Source organism: Poecilia formosa, unplaced genomic scaffold (assembly GCF_000485575.1).
Source record: "Poecilia formosa unplaced genomic scaffold, Poecilia_formosa-5.1.2 Scaffold4, whole genome shotgun sequence".
Lineage (NCBI taxonomy): Eukaryota > Metazoa > Chordata > Actinopteri > Cyprinodontiformes > Poeciliidae > Poecilia > Poecilia formosa.
The window spans coordinates 2992003-3010725 of record NW_006799943.1 but is presented as its reverse complement, the minus strand read 5'-3'; the positions used below and the strand labels follow the sequence as shown (position 1 = coordinate 3010725).

The following is an 18723-nucleotide window of genomic DNA, read 5'->3' as shown; positions in this document are numbered from 1 at the left end:
AATCATGGCAATTTATGTAAATGTTACATAAAATATATTCAGAAATCTGCCATGGCTAGCTAGCACTCATCTTCTTTGTTGTTTTCACCGGTAGTGACATCCGGTTGTTGATCACGTGACTTGTGTGATGCGGAAAAAAGTGTTTCCGTTGCTGTTTTGCTAAATACATTTCTTTCAATGTGGTGGAAAAACCACTTTCACTCTATAGAAAAATGTAGGGTTTTTTAAAACTGGCGTGTTTCCATTAAGCTAAATAATTTTCGTAATTTCAATTTGCGCATTGCTACGGTTAATGAAAAGCAGCTAATGACAGGAGCCCAATGGGAGTTCTAAACTTTGCATCCAGTCCCTAAGAGCAGCAGTTTACCTAATGGTCTGCCTGGTTCTTGTTGGCGGTGCGCTCAGAAGACGTCACCGCCTGTCATCCAGCAGCATCGCTTAATGCACGCGCCTGGGCCGGGCCGGTTCCGGGGCCAGGCTCTCCTCCCACAGCAGAGACAGCCGCGGAGAGCTTTATTATCTGTAAAACCGGCTGGACGTCTGGCTGAAAACACGCAGCTCCGTGTTTCACTCTCCTTACTTTAACTGCATTCATCCCTCAGATCGTCACTTATGGCGACTTGGCTTTTTCACATCTGGAGTTTGTTGGTGATCCTCGCGCCCGGCGGGGCTCACCTCGCGCGTCAAGTTGCCGGCGCGCGGCCGGAGGTGGATGAGCGCGTCTCTGCTCAGGAGAGCGCGAGCCGGGACGCGGTCTCCGTCAACATGTTCAAGCTGTACGAGAGGTACAGCGAGGAGCCGCGGAGCCAGGCGGCGGGAAACACCGTGAGGAGCTTCAAAGCTGTCCCGAGTGAGTCACTGATTCACGCATTCATTTCTATCGGTGAACTCCTGGTCCAACCTATTTCTGTTCATTTTGTGAATTAGATTAATTGGATTTTGTGAAACAACATTTGTTTCTTTAAAACACTGAAGATGTCAATATGTACTGTTTACAGAGCCTTCCTAAGTATTCACTCCCTTTCAACCTGTCTCATCTTACAGACGCAAACTAACATATTTTATGAGGTTTTAACTGATAGAAAAAACACAAAAATGACACAACACACTATTATGAATAGGAAAATGATTGTTCAAATTTTATTTACTAATAAAAACCTAGTGTACATTAGTTGCCAACCTCCTTTATTCTGATACTCCTAAATTAAATGCAGCAAATTATTTCCAGAAGTAAATTAATTAGTAAATAGAGTTAGTGTGTGTGTTATTTATCCTTCCACTGGCTCTGTGATGGCTGTAGAGGCAGCTTTAGAGGAAAACCATCATCATGAAGACCAAACACAGCAGACACATCAGGGAGAAATCTAAAGCAGATTAATGCAAATAATATTCCAAGCGTTGAACATGTCACAGACAGGCCTGCCGCAGGAACGCATTTTACTGGACAATAAACTGTCCCAGAAATTATTGCGAGAAAATGTAATATTGTCATTTGAGATCATTTTCAACAAATATAATATAACAGCGGATCTGGAAAACATTTTAAATATCCAGAATAAAGAAACAAAACAAATGGAGCTAATAGCGAAAGTTCAAGCTGGAAGACTCCGCCTCCTCCCTTCGCCCATCGGCGTCATGCTCATCTCCGACCTCAGCGCTGGTCCTCACCCGGCGCGTCCAATCATCAATCAAGCTCTGCATAAAAGGATCCACACCCAAGTCGTCAGCCGGTTCCCAGCTGTGTTCAATCCACCACCTCCCCTTCTCCACCCACATCCTTCGGCTCTCCAGGATAGCACCCTTTCCAGACCTCCACCACCAGTGTCGGGCCCTGGGGGAGAGCATCCCTAATTGGTTATCGGGATGTTCATCGAGTTCACATCAAATCTCAGCTCAAATCAGCTGCAGGGGCCCGAGCGCCAAAGAACTGTTATTCATTCCTGTCATTAAATCTTTTAATTGTTCCTTTTTCTCCATCTGAGTCTTTCCAGATTGAACAGAAACAACAAGTACGATGGATTATGAAGTCTTGGTAACTAAAAATGCATTTAAAAAAATATTTAGACAGGGAAAACAGGCAAAAGTGGCAGGTAGTGCAAGCTAACTACTTTCAATTTATTATCTGAAAAATGGAAATTAGCACAGTTAGTGTTGAACTGACTGACAGACCAGGCATCAATCAAAAAAATAAATAAATAAGCAGACTAGATGCAGTAATTTTAGAGGAGCTGCAGAGATCTGGACAACTACGACTGGTGCTCTAAGCAAACCTGGTCTCTATAGAAATCCCAAATAGTTTGATATTTTTGGCTTAGATCTAAATCCTGACCCGATATCACCTGTGGCAGCACACTGTGGGGACGTCGGATAGAGCTGAATGCATGAAAATATTGCGGATGCTTCAAAACACTTGAGGCTGGGGCGAAGGTTCACCTTTCAACAGGACAGCGACCCTAAACATACAGCCAGAGGTACAACGAAGTGGTTTAGCCCAAAAGTATGTGTTGCAACGGCCTAGTCAAAGTCTAGATTTACATCCAAGTAAGAATCTGTGGCAAAATTTTAACATTTCTGTTTACAGATACTCGTTTTTCAGTCTGACTTAGTTTCAGTCTCCTGATGTGCAAAGCAGGTAGAGGCGTAGTCCTGAAGGACTTGCAGCTGTATTTGCATCGATTTAGTTTAGTTTATCCAGCACCAATTCACAACACGTGTCACCTCAAAGCTCCAGAGAGTGTTGGTGTAAATAAAAATTCACACTTTTCAGTTTTTTATTTGTAAAAACTATTTTAAAACCAAGCACTATTTTCCTTCCACCTCACAATTTTTGCGCTACTTTGTGTTTGTGGTATAAAATTTCATCAAAGTACACTAAAGTTAAATGACAAAGCGTGAATCTGACCATTTATCACACCCAGGAAAAAATAGCTGCAGATCATTTATATACATACAAAACAGATTCCAGAAATAAGTGAAATATATATTTTCAAGCATCTATTCTTAATTATGCTTTAAATAGTATAGATTAAGAATTAAGTTCATCTTGGGTTTTAGTTTTTAAATTAAAAGGTGTGTTAAGCACAATTGCATTCACTTTAAAGGATAAAAGTACCAACCTAAAGGGTCAAGTTGGACTTTAAAGGTGAAATCAAAATGCTTTGTGGAAAGTTAGTTGTTTTTGTTGTTTTTTTTTTTCGTTGTTGTATTTTATGGCCATGAACACTGAGTGTTGATGTACCGTCCATCTCACAGCAGTAACCAGCCTCCCTTCGGGCTACATGTCTTCACCTCAGTGCTCCAACTGCGTTATGATTTACTGAACAGAGCGACTTAAAGAGTCAAATGCTGTTACCTCCTCAGTAGATGTAGCAGCCGAGGTGTTAGACAAGCGCCTATTATCACAGCCAGACACCGGCTGCACACCAAAAAAAAAAAAAGTAAAGCCTCAGGAATAACTTTTTCTCCAATAAGCACTTCCATATGCCTGCGAGAGACCTACTGGACTGGTCCAATGTTTGTCTTTCAGACTGTGGTGGAAGTGCGGGAGACGAGGCTGAACTTCAAGAGTATAGCTATCAGGGATGAGGTTTTTGGTCATGCATAAGGCAAGCACTTAACCGTGCAGCACTTAATATTTTCCATGCCGCTCTGCTCAGATGTGTTGAGAAACATGTTGTGGTGAGTGGGGTTTTTCTCTGGTTACTGTTTCTCATTTACCGCAAACCTGTCAGAAGAGATGACAAAGGACGAGATAAAACAGATAACAGGTTCCAGGAAGCGCTCACTTTAGGTTTTGCATCTGATTAAGAGCATATCCGTTTGAGGTGAAAAGAGATTTTTGATTGTGTTTCTTTGTCTCAAATGAAAAAAGCAGCTAAGAAAGAGCAGCATCAGCTGTCGTGAGCTATGGGTCCGTTAGATTCTCACCTTGTGATAAACTTTAAGTTAAAATACTGCTACTACAATTACAGCAATAATGTAAACCAAAATATATATATCTTTATCAGATTTTTAAACAGTAACAATTATTCCTGCTGCTGCTTAAAAAATAAAATGTAACCTGCATCACTCAATTAAGTTCATTTGTATAGCACATTTCAGCAACAAGGCAGTTCAAAGAGCTTTACATCACAAAAACATAAAAACACAAAATACATTCAACAATTGTGAATACCACTAATAGACATTGAATCTTGTCAAGAGTTAAAATCATCGGCACACAGGAAATATGTTGGTCAATGTATTTATTATGGTTGAAAAGCAGCTCTAAACACATGTGTTCTTAGTCTTGATTTCAGAGGGGTGGAGGATGCTCCTTTAGTTTATGCACCGTGACTCTCTGTGTGTTTTTTTGGGGGGTGGAATTTCTCCAGAGTGCCAAATGTCTCTTTCTGAGGGAAAAGTCGATTAGTCTTTTTAGCTAGCTGGGTGGCGGTGCTAAGTAACAGGTAGGAGAATAGCAGTGCTTTATGAATCGATCCCTTGCTCTTTCTCTAACTCGATACAGCTGTCAGTCTGGGACTTTTTCTGGCAGGTCGTTAAGAAGTATTTAAACCATATGAATGGTGCTATAGAAAAATGTAGTAATTTTGAAAGCATTACCTTTTTACTTTGACACCAGTAATCAATCCAACAGTAGCTGTCACATGTGATTTTCAAGTCGATGAGAATTTTCTTGCCATCCTGCTGATTTGCCTTTTCATTTCTTTCAGGAGTTTTGCACGGCAAAGAGTTGTTCCAGTTCAATCTGTCTTCAATTCAAAACTCAGAGATCATCCTTTCTGCCTCTTTCCACTTCCTTAACAAGAGGCCCCGTCACCATCAGAGGCCATGGCATTTGAGAAAGCCTCGTCACCTAACCATCGGAGTCCAGCCTTTGCCCTCCTCGCAGCTCCTTTTCTATGGATCTTCTTCAAATTTGGGTTTTGCAATACCTCTTGGAAACATTAGTCTTATGTCTCTAAAGAAAGGCTCTTGGCAAACCAGAGATGTTACCACAGTGGTGAGACAGGCCAAGGATGTCAATGAGCTTGTAATCACTGTGGAGGTTGATGTGGGGATTCAACAGAGAGGTCCGCTCAGCCATGAGCATCTGTCTCCGGCCAACCTGCCATACATTCTGGTATATGCTGACGATCAAGCTATAGACGAGCCAAACAGTGTCGCCTTGTCACTTCAGAGGTACGGGCCTTTTCCTGTCGGGGACGATGCATCAGCCTCCACTTCGGCTTCAAGGATCCGGAGAGAGCTACAGCTCCAGATTGAAACCAATGACATTCCAGAGGTTCATTTCAGCACCTTGAAAAACCATGAACTCTGGCAAAACACGTACTTCCCAGCTAAAGCAAAAGCTGAAGTCAAAAATGGGAGAAAGCATGGCCAGGTGGGCAGTGAGGCCATGAACAAGCCCCAGGTTTTAAATTTTGATGAACGGACAATGAAAAAGGCGAGAAGGAGACAGTGGAGCGAGCCCAGGGTTTGCTCCAGACGCTACCTCAGAGTGGACTTCACTGATATTGGCTGGAGTGAATGGGTGTTGGCACCAAAGTCTTTTGATGCCTACTACTGTGCCGGGACATGTGGATTCCCCATACCTAAAGTAAGTCATGGGAACTTTAAGATAAAGTCTCTCTAGAGGTTTATTATTTAAGCAATTATCTGTTGGGTGGTAGGGTGGCGATGATTATATCAACAGGAAGCATTTAAGACTTAAGAACTTCTTGTAATGCCAGTTGAGTCCAAGAGTTGACCTGTTGCTGAACAGAGGAAGAAGACAGATCCTTGATTTGCCCCCAGCTGTGATAGTGTATTTTAGATGCTTATTTTGGGAATTCTGTGCTGTTCAGTTAAGTGCTAATTGCTGCTTTTTTCTACACTTGATTCCTTTAGTTGGCACATCCCTCTAATCATGCCACCATCCAGAGTATCGTCCGAGCTGTAGGAATCGTCCCAGGGATCCCGGAACCATGTTGCGTTCCAGACAAGATGAATTCCCTCAGTGTCCTCTTCCTGGACCCGGATAGAAACATGGTTCTGAAGGTCTACCCTGGAATGTCCGTGGATACGTGCGGCTGTCGATAGGACCACCCAGTCCTCCAAGAAGTGTGATGATTGAAAAACAGAGAGAAAGTCTGTACTGTTGACGCTGAATGTGCAGGAAACCACGTCAGAGGGAAGAACTGAGAAATGGCCTTCTTTTTTAATCATAATTGTTCTTGTTTGTTTTCTGACCTGACTGAACGTTGCCTTAAAGCATGCTGCTCTATTAACAGTTTTTAAAGCTAATGTTTATCACTTATTCTGATTTCATTTATATCTATACATTCCTTAAAGAAAGGCTGAGGCGGTTCCCTTAAAAAACATGTTCAAATCTTTTTTGTTGGCTTCCTGGATGTTGATGAGGGTTCTTTTTTTGGCCAAAATATCCAAAGTGATTTTGTCTTAGCTCAAACTTTAGGCCTTAACTCAAGTGGACCGGGTTTTTGAAGGGTCACTTAAGACCCTGTGCAGGAAACTCCACTGTTACCCATTTGTGTGTGGTTGAAGACGAGCTGGGTTTCAGCAGCTTTCCTCTCTTGGCTTTCATCTTTCATTTTAAGAACTCAACTTTTAGTCAAGCTGACAAGCTGCAACCTTATGGAGAGTATCAGAAACTGAAGCTGCAGAATGCTCAACTTGTGTCAAGTTAAGCTGTTGTCATTTCTGTGGCGTGGTGCTGTTTTATCATGAATAATGCATCACAATCTCCTTAAAACCAGCTCCAATAGCATTGTTTCCGTGTTTTTCGTGTAAAGGATGGTCTTCCATTGACTGTTCAAGCATGTTAATGTTTATGTGGTTGCATCGTTTGAGTCCTGGGGTGGAAAACTGTGTGATGCTGCCCTCTGCTGTGCAAGCCGGTGAACTGAGGAATGAAAAACTTGGTGCGCCTGTTCCAGATTTCCTTTCAAATGTAGTCCATAAACAAACTTGTACAGGTACTGATGTGTAAAATAATAATGGATTTTAAACAATAACTAAAATGTCCAATGTATGTATTCACAAGTATGTGACTATAAAGTGTAATTAAATTGTATTACAGTAGCGTGTATACTTGAACAGATTATATGGTAAGTTTATGGAAGAAAAGGTTGACTTGTATATACAGTCAATGGTAAATGTTGACGTTACATAAAATTGATGACTGTAAAGCTAATAATTCTAATATCTTTTTTTTTTTTAAATATACTATTATGAATTAAGTGAGGATTGTGATTGTTTTTTTTTTTCATTTGAACAAATCGGTTTGAAACTACAGTGTGAATCTGGAAACAAAGCGTATGCAGTTTATTCCTATCTATAGTTTTTGGGATTTTTGAAAATATAAATATTTTTGTGAATTTAGATCTGTTAAAACTATATTTAAAACAAACCATAAACCCAAATTACACAATGTCCCCAGCTTGAAACCCATTCATTAAAAGAAAGCACGAAGCTCCAGGCACACTATTGTTTTATATAATAGACTAAAAAAAAAAACAGCTTGTGCAATGTGGGTCTACATGTGGAAAATTATTTGAGTTTTGTGAAACATCAATTCTTGCAATTTTTTAAATGTGCATATTGCTTTTGATGTGTTTCCACTCTGAATAGTTCATTAGTATTGGAATCAAAGGTGTGATTTGCTGTATCGCTTCTTTTCCCAATACACAACTGTGTTCTTTCAAGATTATTGTCAATATTTAATATATTTAAGGATCTTCTCTAGTATCCCAGAATTAAACTGAATTATTTATGAACACTCCAGTTGGTCAGGTAATTATTAACTAAGTAATCAAAACTAAGTCAAACTCACGTTTAGCTTTAAGCACCCTGCATGCTGAGTTGAGTGAATCTTTGTTAGTACAGACAGTACGGCATAGTGTGGGACACTAAATTTAATCTCTTGTGGTTCTTTTGCATTCAAATGCAAAAACAAGAATAATCTAATAAATACAAGATATTTTTAATGAAATGTAGCAGCCTGAATTCTAAATGGAAATAATCTGTAAATCATTTTAGATTAAAAACATAAAACAAGGGTCTGTTTTAAAATAATAAAAAAAATCTGAATATCTGTAGGTTAATTTATTTAAATATATTCACTGCAATAACAATCTCCTTCTAATACATAATTATTGGAGACAATCAAATCTTGTTACAGTGAAACCTCAGTGAAATTGGTCTTTTGACCTTTAAACTTCCATTAATATCTTCAAAGCCAAAGCAGCACAAACAAAAATGCTTGCTGCACAAACGTAGTCGAGTTGACTGACACCAATTTTGTCTAATTTGAAGAAGGGGCCAACTCCACTGAGGTGTTGACATACGACACCACCCACATTTCTCATGTTGTTTTTTCTTTCACTTTAATTTTCCTCCATGCCTGCAGTAATTACTATACTTGTGCCAGTGCATTTTGTTGTCTCCTTTCACGAATGAATAACTCCATAGAGGGGAACTTACAAAAATCTTGAAAAGGACCCATTGGGAGCATTTTTAAAAAGCTCAGCGTGAACCAAGTACTAAGTGACAAGAGTAAGGGGAGAGGCGTCCTTCACAAAAACCTCCATCTACTGATAAATCCATCCGATGTGCTGATAGTGCAACAGTCCATAACTGCTGATAACATTGAGGTTGTTGTTTTCAAAGCGAGGTACAGTTAGTTTTGCCTGTCAAAGAAATGTAGGCCAAAAAGTTTTGTCATAGTCTCATCTGATCAGAATGAATAAATCATTTAAATAATTCAATCTGAATAGTACCTGTATATTGGGATCAAAGGTGTAGAATCAACAGTGTACTCTTGCGCCATAAAGTTTTGGCAATTTTCTCATGTTTCTGCTCTGATGAATTATAATGAGCCTTTTGGTTTCTTCTCTGAAATGAGTTCTCAGTTGACCTGGGTGGCCATCTTTTATGAGGTTTTTATCTGTAGCATACATTTCTCCTACTATCAGATGTAAAACCAATGTGTTCTACAGCAGCGTTTTCATTAGATACGTGTGCAAAAAGCTTTGTCAATATAACGCTAACATTTAAAAAAAAAAAACTATTTTGCAGTTTCTGTGTGTAAATAATAAATGTAATTAAGTTAATTCATGCAATAAGTCATTAAAAAAACTTGATCCTCCAATTACTTCCTGTAATAATGTGTCTCGTGTGATGTAGAAAAAAGTGTTTCCATAGCAGTTTTGCTAAATTAACCAATTACGATTTGGGCCCCCGCACCCCCAGAAAAACACTTCATCGTAGCACCAGCACATTTTATTGAAAAGCAAAATTTGTGCGTTTCCATTAATATATTCACTGTCACCCTGTCAGTCTAGCTGGAAAGCCGTATTGGTTAGTTAGTTTATGCTTCTGTCGTACTCTTTTCATTTTTAGACTTTTTGTCTGTGAGGCTCAAGATACCGTTTATAACCTGAACTGTTTTAATCTTCTCATCATCTTAATCCCTGATCCGTCTGCTGTGTTTCAACACACTTTTCAGAAGAAGAAGTTGGAACCTGTTACGAGGTGCCATGTTCCTCCAGCTATTTCTCTCTGGTTGATGTGAATATGAAGCTGGGAAAAAGGCTCTATGTGGAAATGTCCGCTTGTCAAAAACTTCACATTTTCCAGTGCTTCCCTCATTATCACTGTGGAGTGTTTACAGTGTCTTCATTAGCAGACAGCCTCCAGAAGATAACGGAGCTTTAAAAAGGCATCAATGATGGTGATAAGCAGGCCAAGATACTTTTTTTTTTGGTTGACGCCAGGCCCTCTGTTTACTCTTGGAGCATGGGAGCGGATAACAGGACTGTCATTCTTGTGCCGGGGAACGCTGTTTTCAAACTTTCCAACCGCAAACTCTCACTTCAGAAGCCAAAGTCGTCGCCTGCTAAAACTCTTTTATCAAAATGAAGATATCCGGGACCTTCCTGCTCCAGATGTGCGTGACTCTGGTGGTCTCCATCGCCTCCTGCACCTGCAAGCCTCTCAGTAACAACTCCCAAAGCGAAGATCTGGAGAGGCTCCGCTTGGAGCTGTATGAGGATGTATTGGAGGAAGAAGACAAGGAGTCACAAATGGAGGACTTTTTGGAAAGCATGAAGGAAGGTTTCCTGAGGCAACTCAACCTTTCAGCCGTTCCACAGGAGGATCGTAAGATCTCACCTTCTCAGTTCATGGTGGAGCTGTACAACAAGTACTCCTCAAACAGGTCGGCGGTCCCTCAGTTTGATGTCATAAGAAGCTTCGCAGTCCAAGGTACCGACAGTGATGACGCGTTCTGCATCTCTGATGCAAACAAGACCAGAAAAATGGAGATGTAGTGAATTGTCACCATTGTTGTTGGTCTTTTTTTGTTGTTGTTGCTAGACACAGTTAGGAGAATATTATTTGCTCTGAGAAAATACTGGCATGGAAGAAGTTTGTTAAATTAATGAAAGTAAATTGCAAAGTAAGGTCAAAAAAGGATAAGTGGAGGTGAAAGGTGAAGGGGCAACGGAAGCTGCAAACTGAGAAGCTGTTATTCTGGAGTGTGGGATTGAGCTGGGAGTGTTTTTTGTTGTTTTGTTTATATTTTTCATTTTAAATTTGTTACCAACTTAAAAGTTTAAGAAATGTTTTAGAACCAAATCTCAATTGATATAAACTTTGTTTTAAAAAAGTCAGAAGCCTCACCTAAAACAATTTTAACATGGTAAAGATACAAAGAGTTACAAAGAGTACAAAATAAATATAAATGGAATGAATATTTATTTATTTACTTCTCTATAATACAAATAAATAAGTATTTCTGGGTTTCTGAAATACTTATTGAGAAATGGTTATTTAGAAATGCAAAACATTAAAGAAGTATATGGCTGTCTTTGGAATTCTGTAAACAAGCAAAAAAATATATACTTAAATATTTACTTAAGAGTTTATTTGGTTTCATACTTTGGCACCAATTTCCTTCTTAATTTACTCATTTAGTAATTAAAATAAAATAAAAATTCGACATAAAATTATTGAAAAAATCGTTCAACATAAAAATGTAAATATTTATTGACTTGCTTGTTAATTTTCATGCTTAATCTACAAATGAATAAATATTTTCAGATGGTCTGGTTTATTAATTTTTTGTCTATTTAAAAAGGGATTAATTTGTTCATTTTATTGTATGTGTTTCTTTGTAAAAATCTAAATAAGTAAATAAATGTGTTTGATAAATAAAATAAATGCACAATGTGATTTAGTATTTTTTTTGTACAGACTAAATAAATAAATAAATAAACTTTTTTTGGTATCTTTAATAGATGTCATGACAATCGGCCCTAAGTCAAGGTTCCGGCTGCAGTTCAACGTCAGCATCCCGAGCCACGAACAGATCATCACCGCTGAGCTGCAGCTCTTCTTCTTCCCAGACACCGGGTCAAATGTAACGTCGCAGAGTTTCAAAGCCGCAGTCAAAGTCTACGAAGCTAACGGCGACAACTCCACCTCGTCTTCACGTCCGCTGGACAGCGAAGACGTGTCGGCCTCGCAGAGCACGTGGGCCACGTTTGATGTGACGGCAGCCATTCGAAGCGGGACTGAGTCGGGCCGTGGCGCGACAGCACTCGACGTAGCGGTGGACAGGGAGGCCTGCGACAGAGCAGAGGAGGGAGCGGGCTGTCTGAACATGAGCGCGTCTGTCGGAGACGATTCCGCAGCTGCTTTAATAATCTTCTCAGATGACTTTAACAGCAGGAGGAGGGAGAGACAGAAAGAGCTCAGAGAGATGGCCCTCCATGAGGAAGATCCTTTCCTTCACACGGGGGCCGACTGGGACAGAAGCCATCGAGCGCCGCGCGAGACCCCCCGCGTTCGGCGCCCGCGGCGAACAAAACGAAAGGCGGACGGGGAGTACTGCCGCAGGACCTCGCTCAGGGTCAGCTTCAAAGACATCGGCTGGAACAGCTGGATCGTGGCGCCCCCGGAGTACGACGCCTTCGAGTGCCGAGGGGTGTGTTCCTACCCGCTGACGGACGAGTCCACCCCGTCGAGGCACGCCATCATCCAGACGCTGCTGAACCTCAGGGACCCCAAGAAGGCCAACATGGCTTGCTGCGTGCCCATAAAACTGGACCCCATAACGGTCATGTACAAAGAGAACGGGCGCATCACTATCAGATACCTTTATGAGGAAATGAAGGTGGCGGAGTGCGGTTGCAGGTAGTGGGAAAAGAGTTGGGATAAAGCAGGTGGAAGAGGTGGATTTTTTGTGTGTGTTTTAAACACAGTTTATGCCAGAAAGGTTAAAGGTTAAGCAGCTGTTGACTTGTGCTTACCCTAAGAGGGATGTTAAGGTATTCTATATCAACACAATAGCGTCTAAAGTAGCATTGAAATAGTCGACATGCAGCTTTATCAGTCTCTCAAGCTACATTTTCTTTTGAATATTTTTTGATTATCTCTACAAAAAAAAATCCACAAATACTGAACCTCAAACAGATGGGTTTCCACTGTAATGTCTTCAACACTCCTTTAATTAAGGGATTGCACTTTCAGCATTGGATTTCATTTGCCATTACCTTTTTGTTAAATTCAAATAACGAATCATTATTGGTAAGTAATTATTTTTCTAGCATTTGAAATGACACCAAGTTGCAGGAAACCAAAACACAGACACTTTTTGCATTAAGTATCTCAGACTTGTCAACAATACTATCCTCATCCCTGTTGACTAAAAAGGCTCCCCAGAGGATAATTATGCCATGTTTCACTGAGCAGATGATATTTTTTCAGGATTCTGGGTAAAATCTTTGCCCCACACATGAACCATAGATTTAGGTAGAACATTGTATATCTACATTGAACAGTGGTCACATTGTTCACAGTTCAGGACTTTAATCTGGAACCTAACCCTTAAATTTTGAACCTAAGCTTCCTCCCTGTTCTCTAACAAACCACTGAGGCCAGAAACAGAAATGGATTTACACTGAGATTAGATCTCACACAGGTGGACTCAATTTATTAAATATGTAGTTTATGGTGGTCTATAACATAAAAATCTCAAAATACATTAAAGTTTGTGGCTTTGATGTGTCAAAATGTGAAAAGTTGCCAGAGGTATGAGCATGTTCTCATTTGTAGGGTTTAATCTGAGGTTGTATTTAATATCTGACAAGAATCCTGTTTTTTTTATCAACTTCCAGTAAAAGCTTATAGTAGCAATAATAAAGTGAAAGGGTAAATACTGAATAACTGATTTTTAGGCATCATAACAGCTCAATTTGTACATTAACTGGTAAATAGAAATGTGTTTAATAGTAATATGAACTTTATCAGTAGCCTGTAAATAACTGCTTTCATGTGTTTGAATAAGTTATCCTACACATGGATGATGGATGCTTGTCTCTAATTGATTATACCAATAAAATTATACAGTTTTGCTTCAAAATTCCCCTAAATTTGTAATGAGTCTTCAATCTCATTTCCTGCTTCTCATGTCACCACTTTTACAAAAAAAAGGTAATGTAAACAACATTAAAATAAAATTACACCACCCCATGTTTGACTATGATTCGTTTCCTGGAGGTACTTTGGATGTTCTTCTATGACCTCCTGCAGGATTTCCCACTGTTGGAGTCATTTCCAAAGGGTGGCCCTTCACCAATGTTTCTGTTTCAGTTTTTATTGCACATACTGTTAGATTTGTAAACATTTAAAGTCAGTGACACCAGCTTATCAGAAGTGGGAAGGACACATGATTGTGCAAATACTTGGACATCCTGTATTTGGGGCCCATAATTAATCTTGTTTAAGAATAGCATCAGAACCCAGGCCATCACCATTTAAATGTATGCAAAGCACCAAGAGAAAGGACACATTCCATGAAATCAAAATTAAAAATCATGGAGGCCCTCTACACAGGAATTAGATTTTTATACTGTAAGATGCAAACCAAGCCATTTTGCTCATCTAAACAGGCCCATCAGTCTAAGTTCTGAATCAGAAGCTCTGAGGGAAAGAGTCATCGCCAGGTGCAAACTGGCCAATCAGAAGCAGGCTTCAAGAAATATGTGGTTTAAGTCACACTCCCCATAAAAGAAGGCATAGAGTCCAGGTAACATTTTATTCCTACCTCATTCTTAGCAGGAGGAAGAGCACCAGAGAGAAAACCCAAAAATGCCAGTAGCTNCCATCTCACAGCAGTAACCAGCCTCCCTTCGGGCTACATGTCTTCACCTCAGTGCTCCAACTGCGTTATGATTTACTGAACAGAGCGACTTAAAGAGTCAAATGCTGTTACCTCCTCAGTAGATGTAGCAGCCGAGGTGTTAGACAAGCGCCTATTATCACAGCCAGACACCGGCTGCACACCAAAAAAAAAAAAGTAAAGCCTCAGGAATAACTTTTTCTCCAATAAGCACTTCCATATGCCTGCGAGAGACCTACTGGACTGGTCCAATGTTTGTCTTTCAGACTGTGGTGGAAGTGCGGGAGACGAGGCTGAACTTCAAGAGTATAGCTATCAGGGATGAGGTTTTTGGTCATGCATAAGGCAAGCACTTAACCGTGCAGCACTTAATATTTTCCATGCCGCTCTGCTCAGATGTGTTGAGAAACATGTTGTGGTGAGTGGGGTTTTTCTCTGGTTACTGTTTCTCATTTACCGCAAACCTGTCAGAAGAGATGACAAAGGACGAGATAAAACAGATAACAGGTTCCAGGAAGCGCTCACTTTAGGTTTTGCATCTGATTAAGAGCATATCCGTTTGAGGTGAAAAGAGATTTTTGATTGTGTTTCTTTGTCTCAAATGAAAAAAGCAGCTAAGAAAGAGCAGCATCAGCTGTCGTGAGCTATGGGTCCGTTAGATTCTCACCTTGTGATAAACTTTAAGTTAAAATACTGCTACTACAATTACAGCAATAATGTAAACCAAAATATATATATCTTTATCAGATTTTTAAACAGTAACAATTATTCCTGCTGCTGCTTAAAAAATAAAATGTAACCTGCATCACTCAATTAAGTTCATTTGTATAGCACATTTCAGCAACAAGGCAGTTCAAAGAGCTTTACATCACAAAAACATAAAAACACAAAATACATTCAACAATTGTGAATACCACTAATAGACATTGAATCTTGTCAAGAGTTAAAATCATCGGCACACAGGAAATATGTTGGTCAATGTATTTATTATGGTTGAAAAGCAGCTCTAAACACATGTGTTCTTAGTCTTGATTTTCAGAGGGGTGGAGGATGCTCCTTTAGTTTATGCACCGTGACTCTCTGTGTGTTTTTTTGGGGGGTGGAATTTCTCCAGAGTGCCAAATGTCTCTTTCTGAGGGAAAAGTCGATTAGTCTTTTTAGCTAGCTGGGTGGCGGTGCTAAGTAACAGGTGGGAGAATAGCAGTGCTTTATGAATCGATCCCTTGCTCTTTCTCTAACTCGATACAGCTGTCAGTCTGGGACTTTTTCTGGCAGGTCGTTAAGAAGTATTTAAACCATATGAATGGTGCTATAGAAAAATGTAGTAATTTTGAAAGCATTACCTTTTTATTTCGACACCGGTAATCAATCCAACACTAGCTGTCACATGTGATTTTCAAGTCGATGAGAATTTTCTTGCCATCCTGCTGATTTGCCTTTTCATTTCTTTCAGGAGTTTTGCACGGCAAAGAGTTGTTCCAGTTCAATCTGTCTTCAATTCAAAACTCAGAGATCATCCTTTCTGCCTCTTTCCACTTCCTTAACAAGAGGCCCCGTCACCATCAGAGGCCATGGCATTTGAGAAAGCCTCGTCACCTAACCATCGGAGTCCAGCCTTTGCCCTCCTCGCAGCTCCTTTTCTATGGATCTTCTTCAAATTTGGGTTTTGCAATACCTCTTGGAAACATTAGTCTTATGTCTCTAAAGAAAGGCTCTTGGCAAACCAGAGATGTTACCACAGTGGTGAGACAGGCCAAGGATGTCAATGAGCTTGTAATCACTGTGGAGGTTGATGTGGGGATTCAACAGAGAGGTCCGCTCAGCCATGAGCATCTGTCTCCGGCCAACCTGCCATACATTCTGGTATATGCTGACGATCAAGCTATAGACGAGCCAAACAGTGTCGCCTTGTCACTTCAGAGGTACGGGCCTTTTCCTGTCGGGGACGATGCATCAGCCTCCACTTCGGCTTCAAGGATCCGGAGAGAGCTACAGCTCCAGATTGAAACCAATGACATTCCAGAGGTTCATTTCAGCACCTTGAAAAACCATGAACTCTGGCAAAACACGTACTTCCCAGCTAAAGCAAAAGCTGAAGTCAAAAATGGGAGAAAGCATGGCCAGGTGGGCAGTGAGGCCATGAACAAGCCCCAGGTTTTAAATTTTGATGAACGGACAATGAAAAAGGCGAGAAGGAGACAGTGGAGCGAGCCCAGGGTTTGCTCCAGACGCTACCTCAGAGTGGACTTCACTGATATTGGCTGGAGTGAATGGGTGTTGGCACCAAAGTCTTTTGATGCCTACTACTGTGCCGGGACATGTGGATTCCCCATACCTAAAGTAAGTCATGGGAACTTTAAGATAAAGTCTCTCTAGAGGTTTATTATTTAAGCAATTATCTGTTGGGTGGTAGGGTGGCGATGATTATATCAACAGGAAGCATTTAAGACTTAAGAACTTCTTGTAATGCCAGTTGAGTCCAAGAGTTGACCTGTTGCTGAACAGAGGAAGAAGATAGATCCTTGATTTGCCCCCAGCTGTGATAGTGTATTTTAGATGCTTATTTTGGGAATTCTGTGTTGTTCAGTTAAGTGCTAATTGCTGTTTTTTTTCTACACTTGATTCCTTTAGTTGGCACATCCCTCTAATCATGCCACCATCCAGAGTATCGTCCGAGCTGTAGGAATCGTCCCAGGGATCCCGGAACCATGTTGCGTTCCAGACAAGATGAATTCCCTCAGTGTCCTCTTCCTGGACCCGGATAGAAACATGGTTCTGAAGGTCTACCCTGGAATGTCCGTGGATACGTGCGGCTGTCGATAGGACCACCCAGTCCTCCAAGAAGTGTGATGATTGAAAAACAGAGAGAAAGTCTGTACTGTTGACGCTGAATGTGCAGGAAACCACGTCAGAGGGAAGAACTGAGAAATGGCCTTCTTTTTTAATCATAATTGTTCTTGTTTGTTTTCTGACCTGACTGAACGTTGCCTTAAAGCATGCTGCTCTATTAACAGTTTTTAAAGCTAATGTTTATCACTTATTCTGATTTCATTTATATCTATACATTCCTTAAAGAAAGGCTGAGGCGGTTCCCTTAAAAAACATGTTCAAATCTTTTTTGTTGGCTTCCTGGATGTTGATGAGGGTTCTTTTTTTGGCCAAAATATCCAAAGTGATTTTGTCTTAGCTCAAACTTTAGGCCTTAACTCAAGTGGACCGGGTTTTTGAAGGGTCACTTAAGACCCTGTGCAGGAAACTCCACTGTTACCCATTTGTGTGTGGTTGAAGACGAGCTGGGTTTCAGCAGCTTTCCTCTCTTGGCTTTCATCTTTCATTTTAAGAACTCAACTTTTAGTCAAGCTGACAAGCTGCAACCTTATGGAGAGTATCAGAAACTGAAGCTGCAGAATGCTCAACTTGTGTCAAGTTAAGCTGTTGTCATTTCTGTGGCGTGGTGCTGTTTTATCATGAATAATGCATCACAATCTCCTTAAAACCAGCTCCAATAGCATTGTTTCCGTGTTTTTCGTGTAAAGGATGGTCTTCCATTGACTGTTCAAGCATGTTAATGTTTATGTGGTTGCATCGTTTGAGTCCTGGGGTGGAAAACTGTGTGATGCTGCCCTCTGCTGTGCAAGCCGGTGAACTGAGGAATGAAAAACTTGGTGCGCCTGTTCCAGATTTCCTTTCAAATGTAGTCCATAAACAAACTTGTACAGGTACTGATGTGTAAAATAATAATGGATTTTAAACAATAACTAAAATGTCCAATGTATGTATTCACAAGTATGTGACTATAAAGTGTAATTAAATTGTATTACAGTAGCGTGTATACTTGAACAGATTATATGGTAAGTTTATGGAAGAAAAGGTTGACTTGTATATACAGTCAATGGTAAATGTTGACGTTACATAAAATTGATGACTGTAAAGCTAATAATTCTAATATCTTTTTTTTTTTTAAATATACTATTATGAATTAAGTGAGGATTGTGATTGTTTTTTTTTTTCATTTGAACAAATCGGTTTGAAACTACAGTGTGAATCTGGAAACAAAGCGTATGCAGTTTATTCCTATCTATAGTTTTTGGGATTTTTGAAAATATAAATATTTTTGTGAATTTAGATCTGTTAAAACTATATTTAAAACAAACCATAAACCCAAATTACACAATGTCCCCAGCTTGAAACCCATTCATTAAAAGAAAGCACGAAGCTCCAGGCACACTATTGTTTTATATAATAGACTAAAAAAAAAAACAGCTTGTGCAATGTGGGTCTACATGTGGAAAATTATTTGAGTTTTGTGAAACATCAATTCTTGCAATTTTTTAAATGTGCATATTGCTTTTGATGTGTTTCCACTCTGAATAGTTCATTAGTATTGGAATCAAAGGTGTGATTTGCTGTATCGCTTCTTTTCCCAATACACAACTGTGTTCTTTCAAGATTATTGTCAATATTTAATATATTTAAGGATCTTCTCTAGTATCCCAGAATTAAACTGAATTATTTATGAACACTCCAGTTGGTCAGGT

General features: G+C 39.9%; 3 protein-coding genes across 3 annotated transcripts; all 3 read left to right on the top strand.

The window, feature by feature from the left end:
- The first annotated feature begins 451 nt into the window (after positions 1–451).
- LOC103143557 (growth/differentiation factor 10-like) lies at positions 452–7783 on the top strand. The gene is made up of 3 exons (XM_007560144.2): positions 452–850; positions 4713–5599; positions 5890–7783. The coding sequence occupies exons 1-3, from the start codon at positions 613–615 to the stop codon at positions 6079–6081; spliced, it is 1317 nt and encodes a 438-aa protein (XP_007560206.1). The 5' UTR covers positions 452–612; the 3' UTR covers positions 6082–7783.
- Positions 7784–8240: 457 nt separating this feature from the next.
- On the top strand, positions 8241–13430 carry LOC103143524 (growth/differentiation factor 2-like). Its single transcript, XM_007560095.2, has 2 exons — positions 8241–10266; positions 11301–13430. The coding sequence occupies exons 1-2, from the start codon at positions 9918–9920 to the stop codon at positions 12200–12202; spliced, it is 1251 nt and encodes a 416-aa protein (XP_007560157.2). The 5' UTR covers positions 8241–9917; the 3' UTR covers positions 12203–13430.
- A 2204-nt stretch (positions 13431–15634) lies between these two features.
- On the top strand, positions 15635–18433 carry LOC103144824 (growth/differentiation factor 10-like; the record flags this gene model as incomplete). The annotated part of the gene is made up of 2 exons (XM_016676549.1): positions 15635–16525; positions 16817–18433. Coding segments are annotated over 2 exons (1083 nt in total), but the record flags the coding sequence as incomplete, so codon positions are not given.
- Between the last annotated feature and the right edge of the window lie 290 nt (positions 18434–18723).

Excerpts from the sequence above, each read along its gene's own strand:
- LOC103143557 (XM_007560144.2), top strand. The coding sequence starts at position 613 with ATGGCGACTTGGCTTTTTCACATCTGGAGTTTGTTGGTGATCCTCGCG. Across the intron at positions 851-4,712 it reads GAGCTTCAAAGCTGTCCCGA|GAGTTTTGCACGGCAAAGAG; the intron begins GTGAGTCACTGA and ends CATTTCTTTCAG. Across the intron at positions 5,600-5,889 it reads GTGGATTCCCCATACCTAAA|TTGGCACATCCCTCTAATCA; the intron begins GTAAGTCATGGG and ends TGATTCCTTTAG.
- LOC103143524 (XM_007560095.2), top strand. The coding sequence starts at position 9,918 with ATGAAGATATCCGGGACCTTCCTGCTCCAGATGTGCGTGACTCTGGTG. Across the intron at positions 10,267-11,300 it reads AAGAAGCTTCGCAGTCCAAG|ATGTCATGACAATCGGCCCT; the intron begins GTACCGACAGTG and ends TATCTTTAATAG.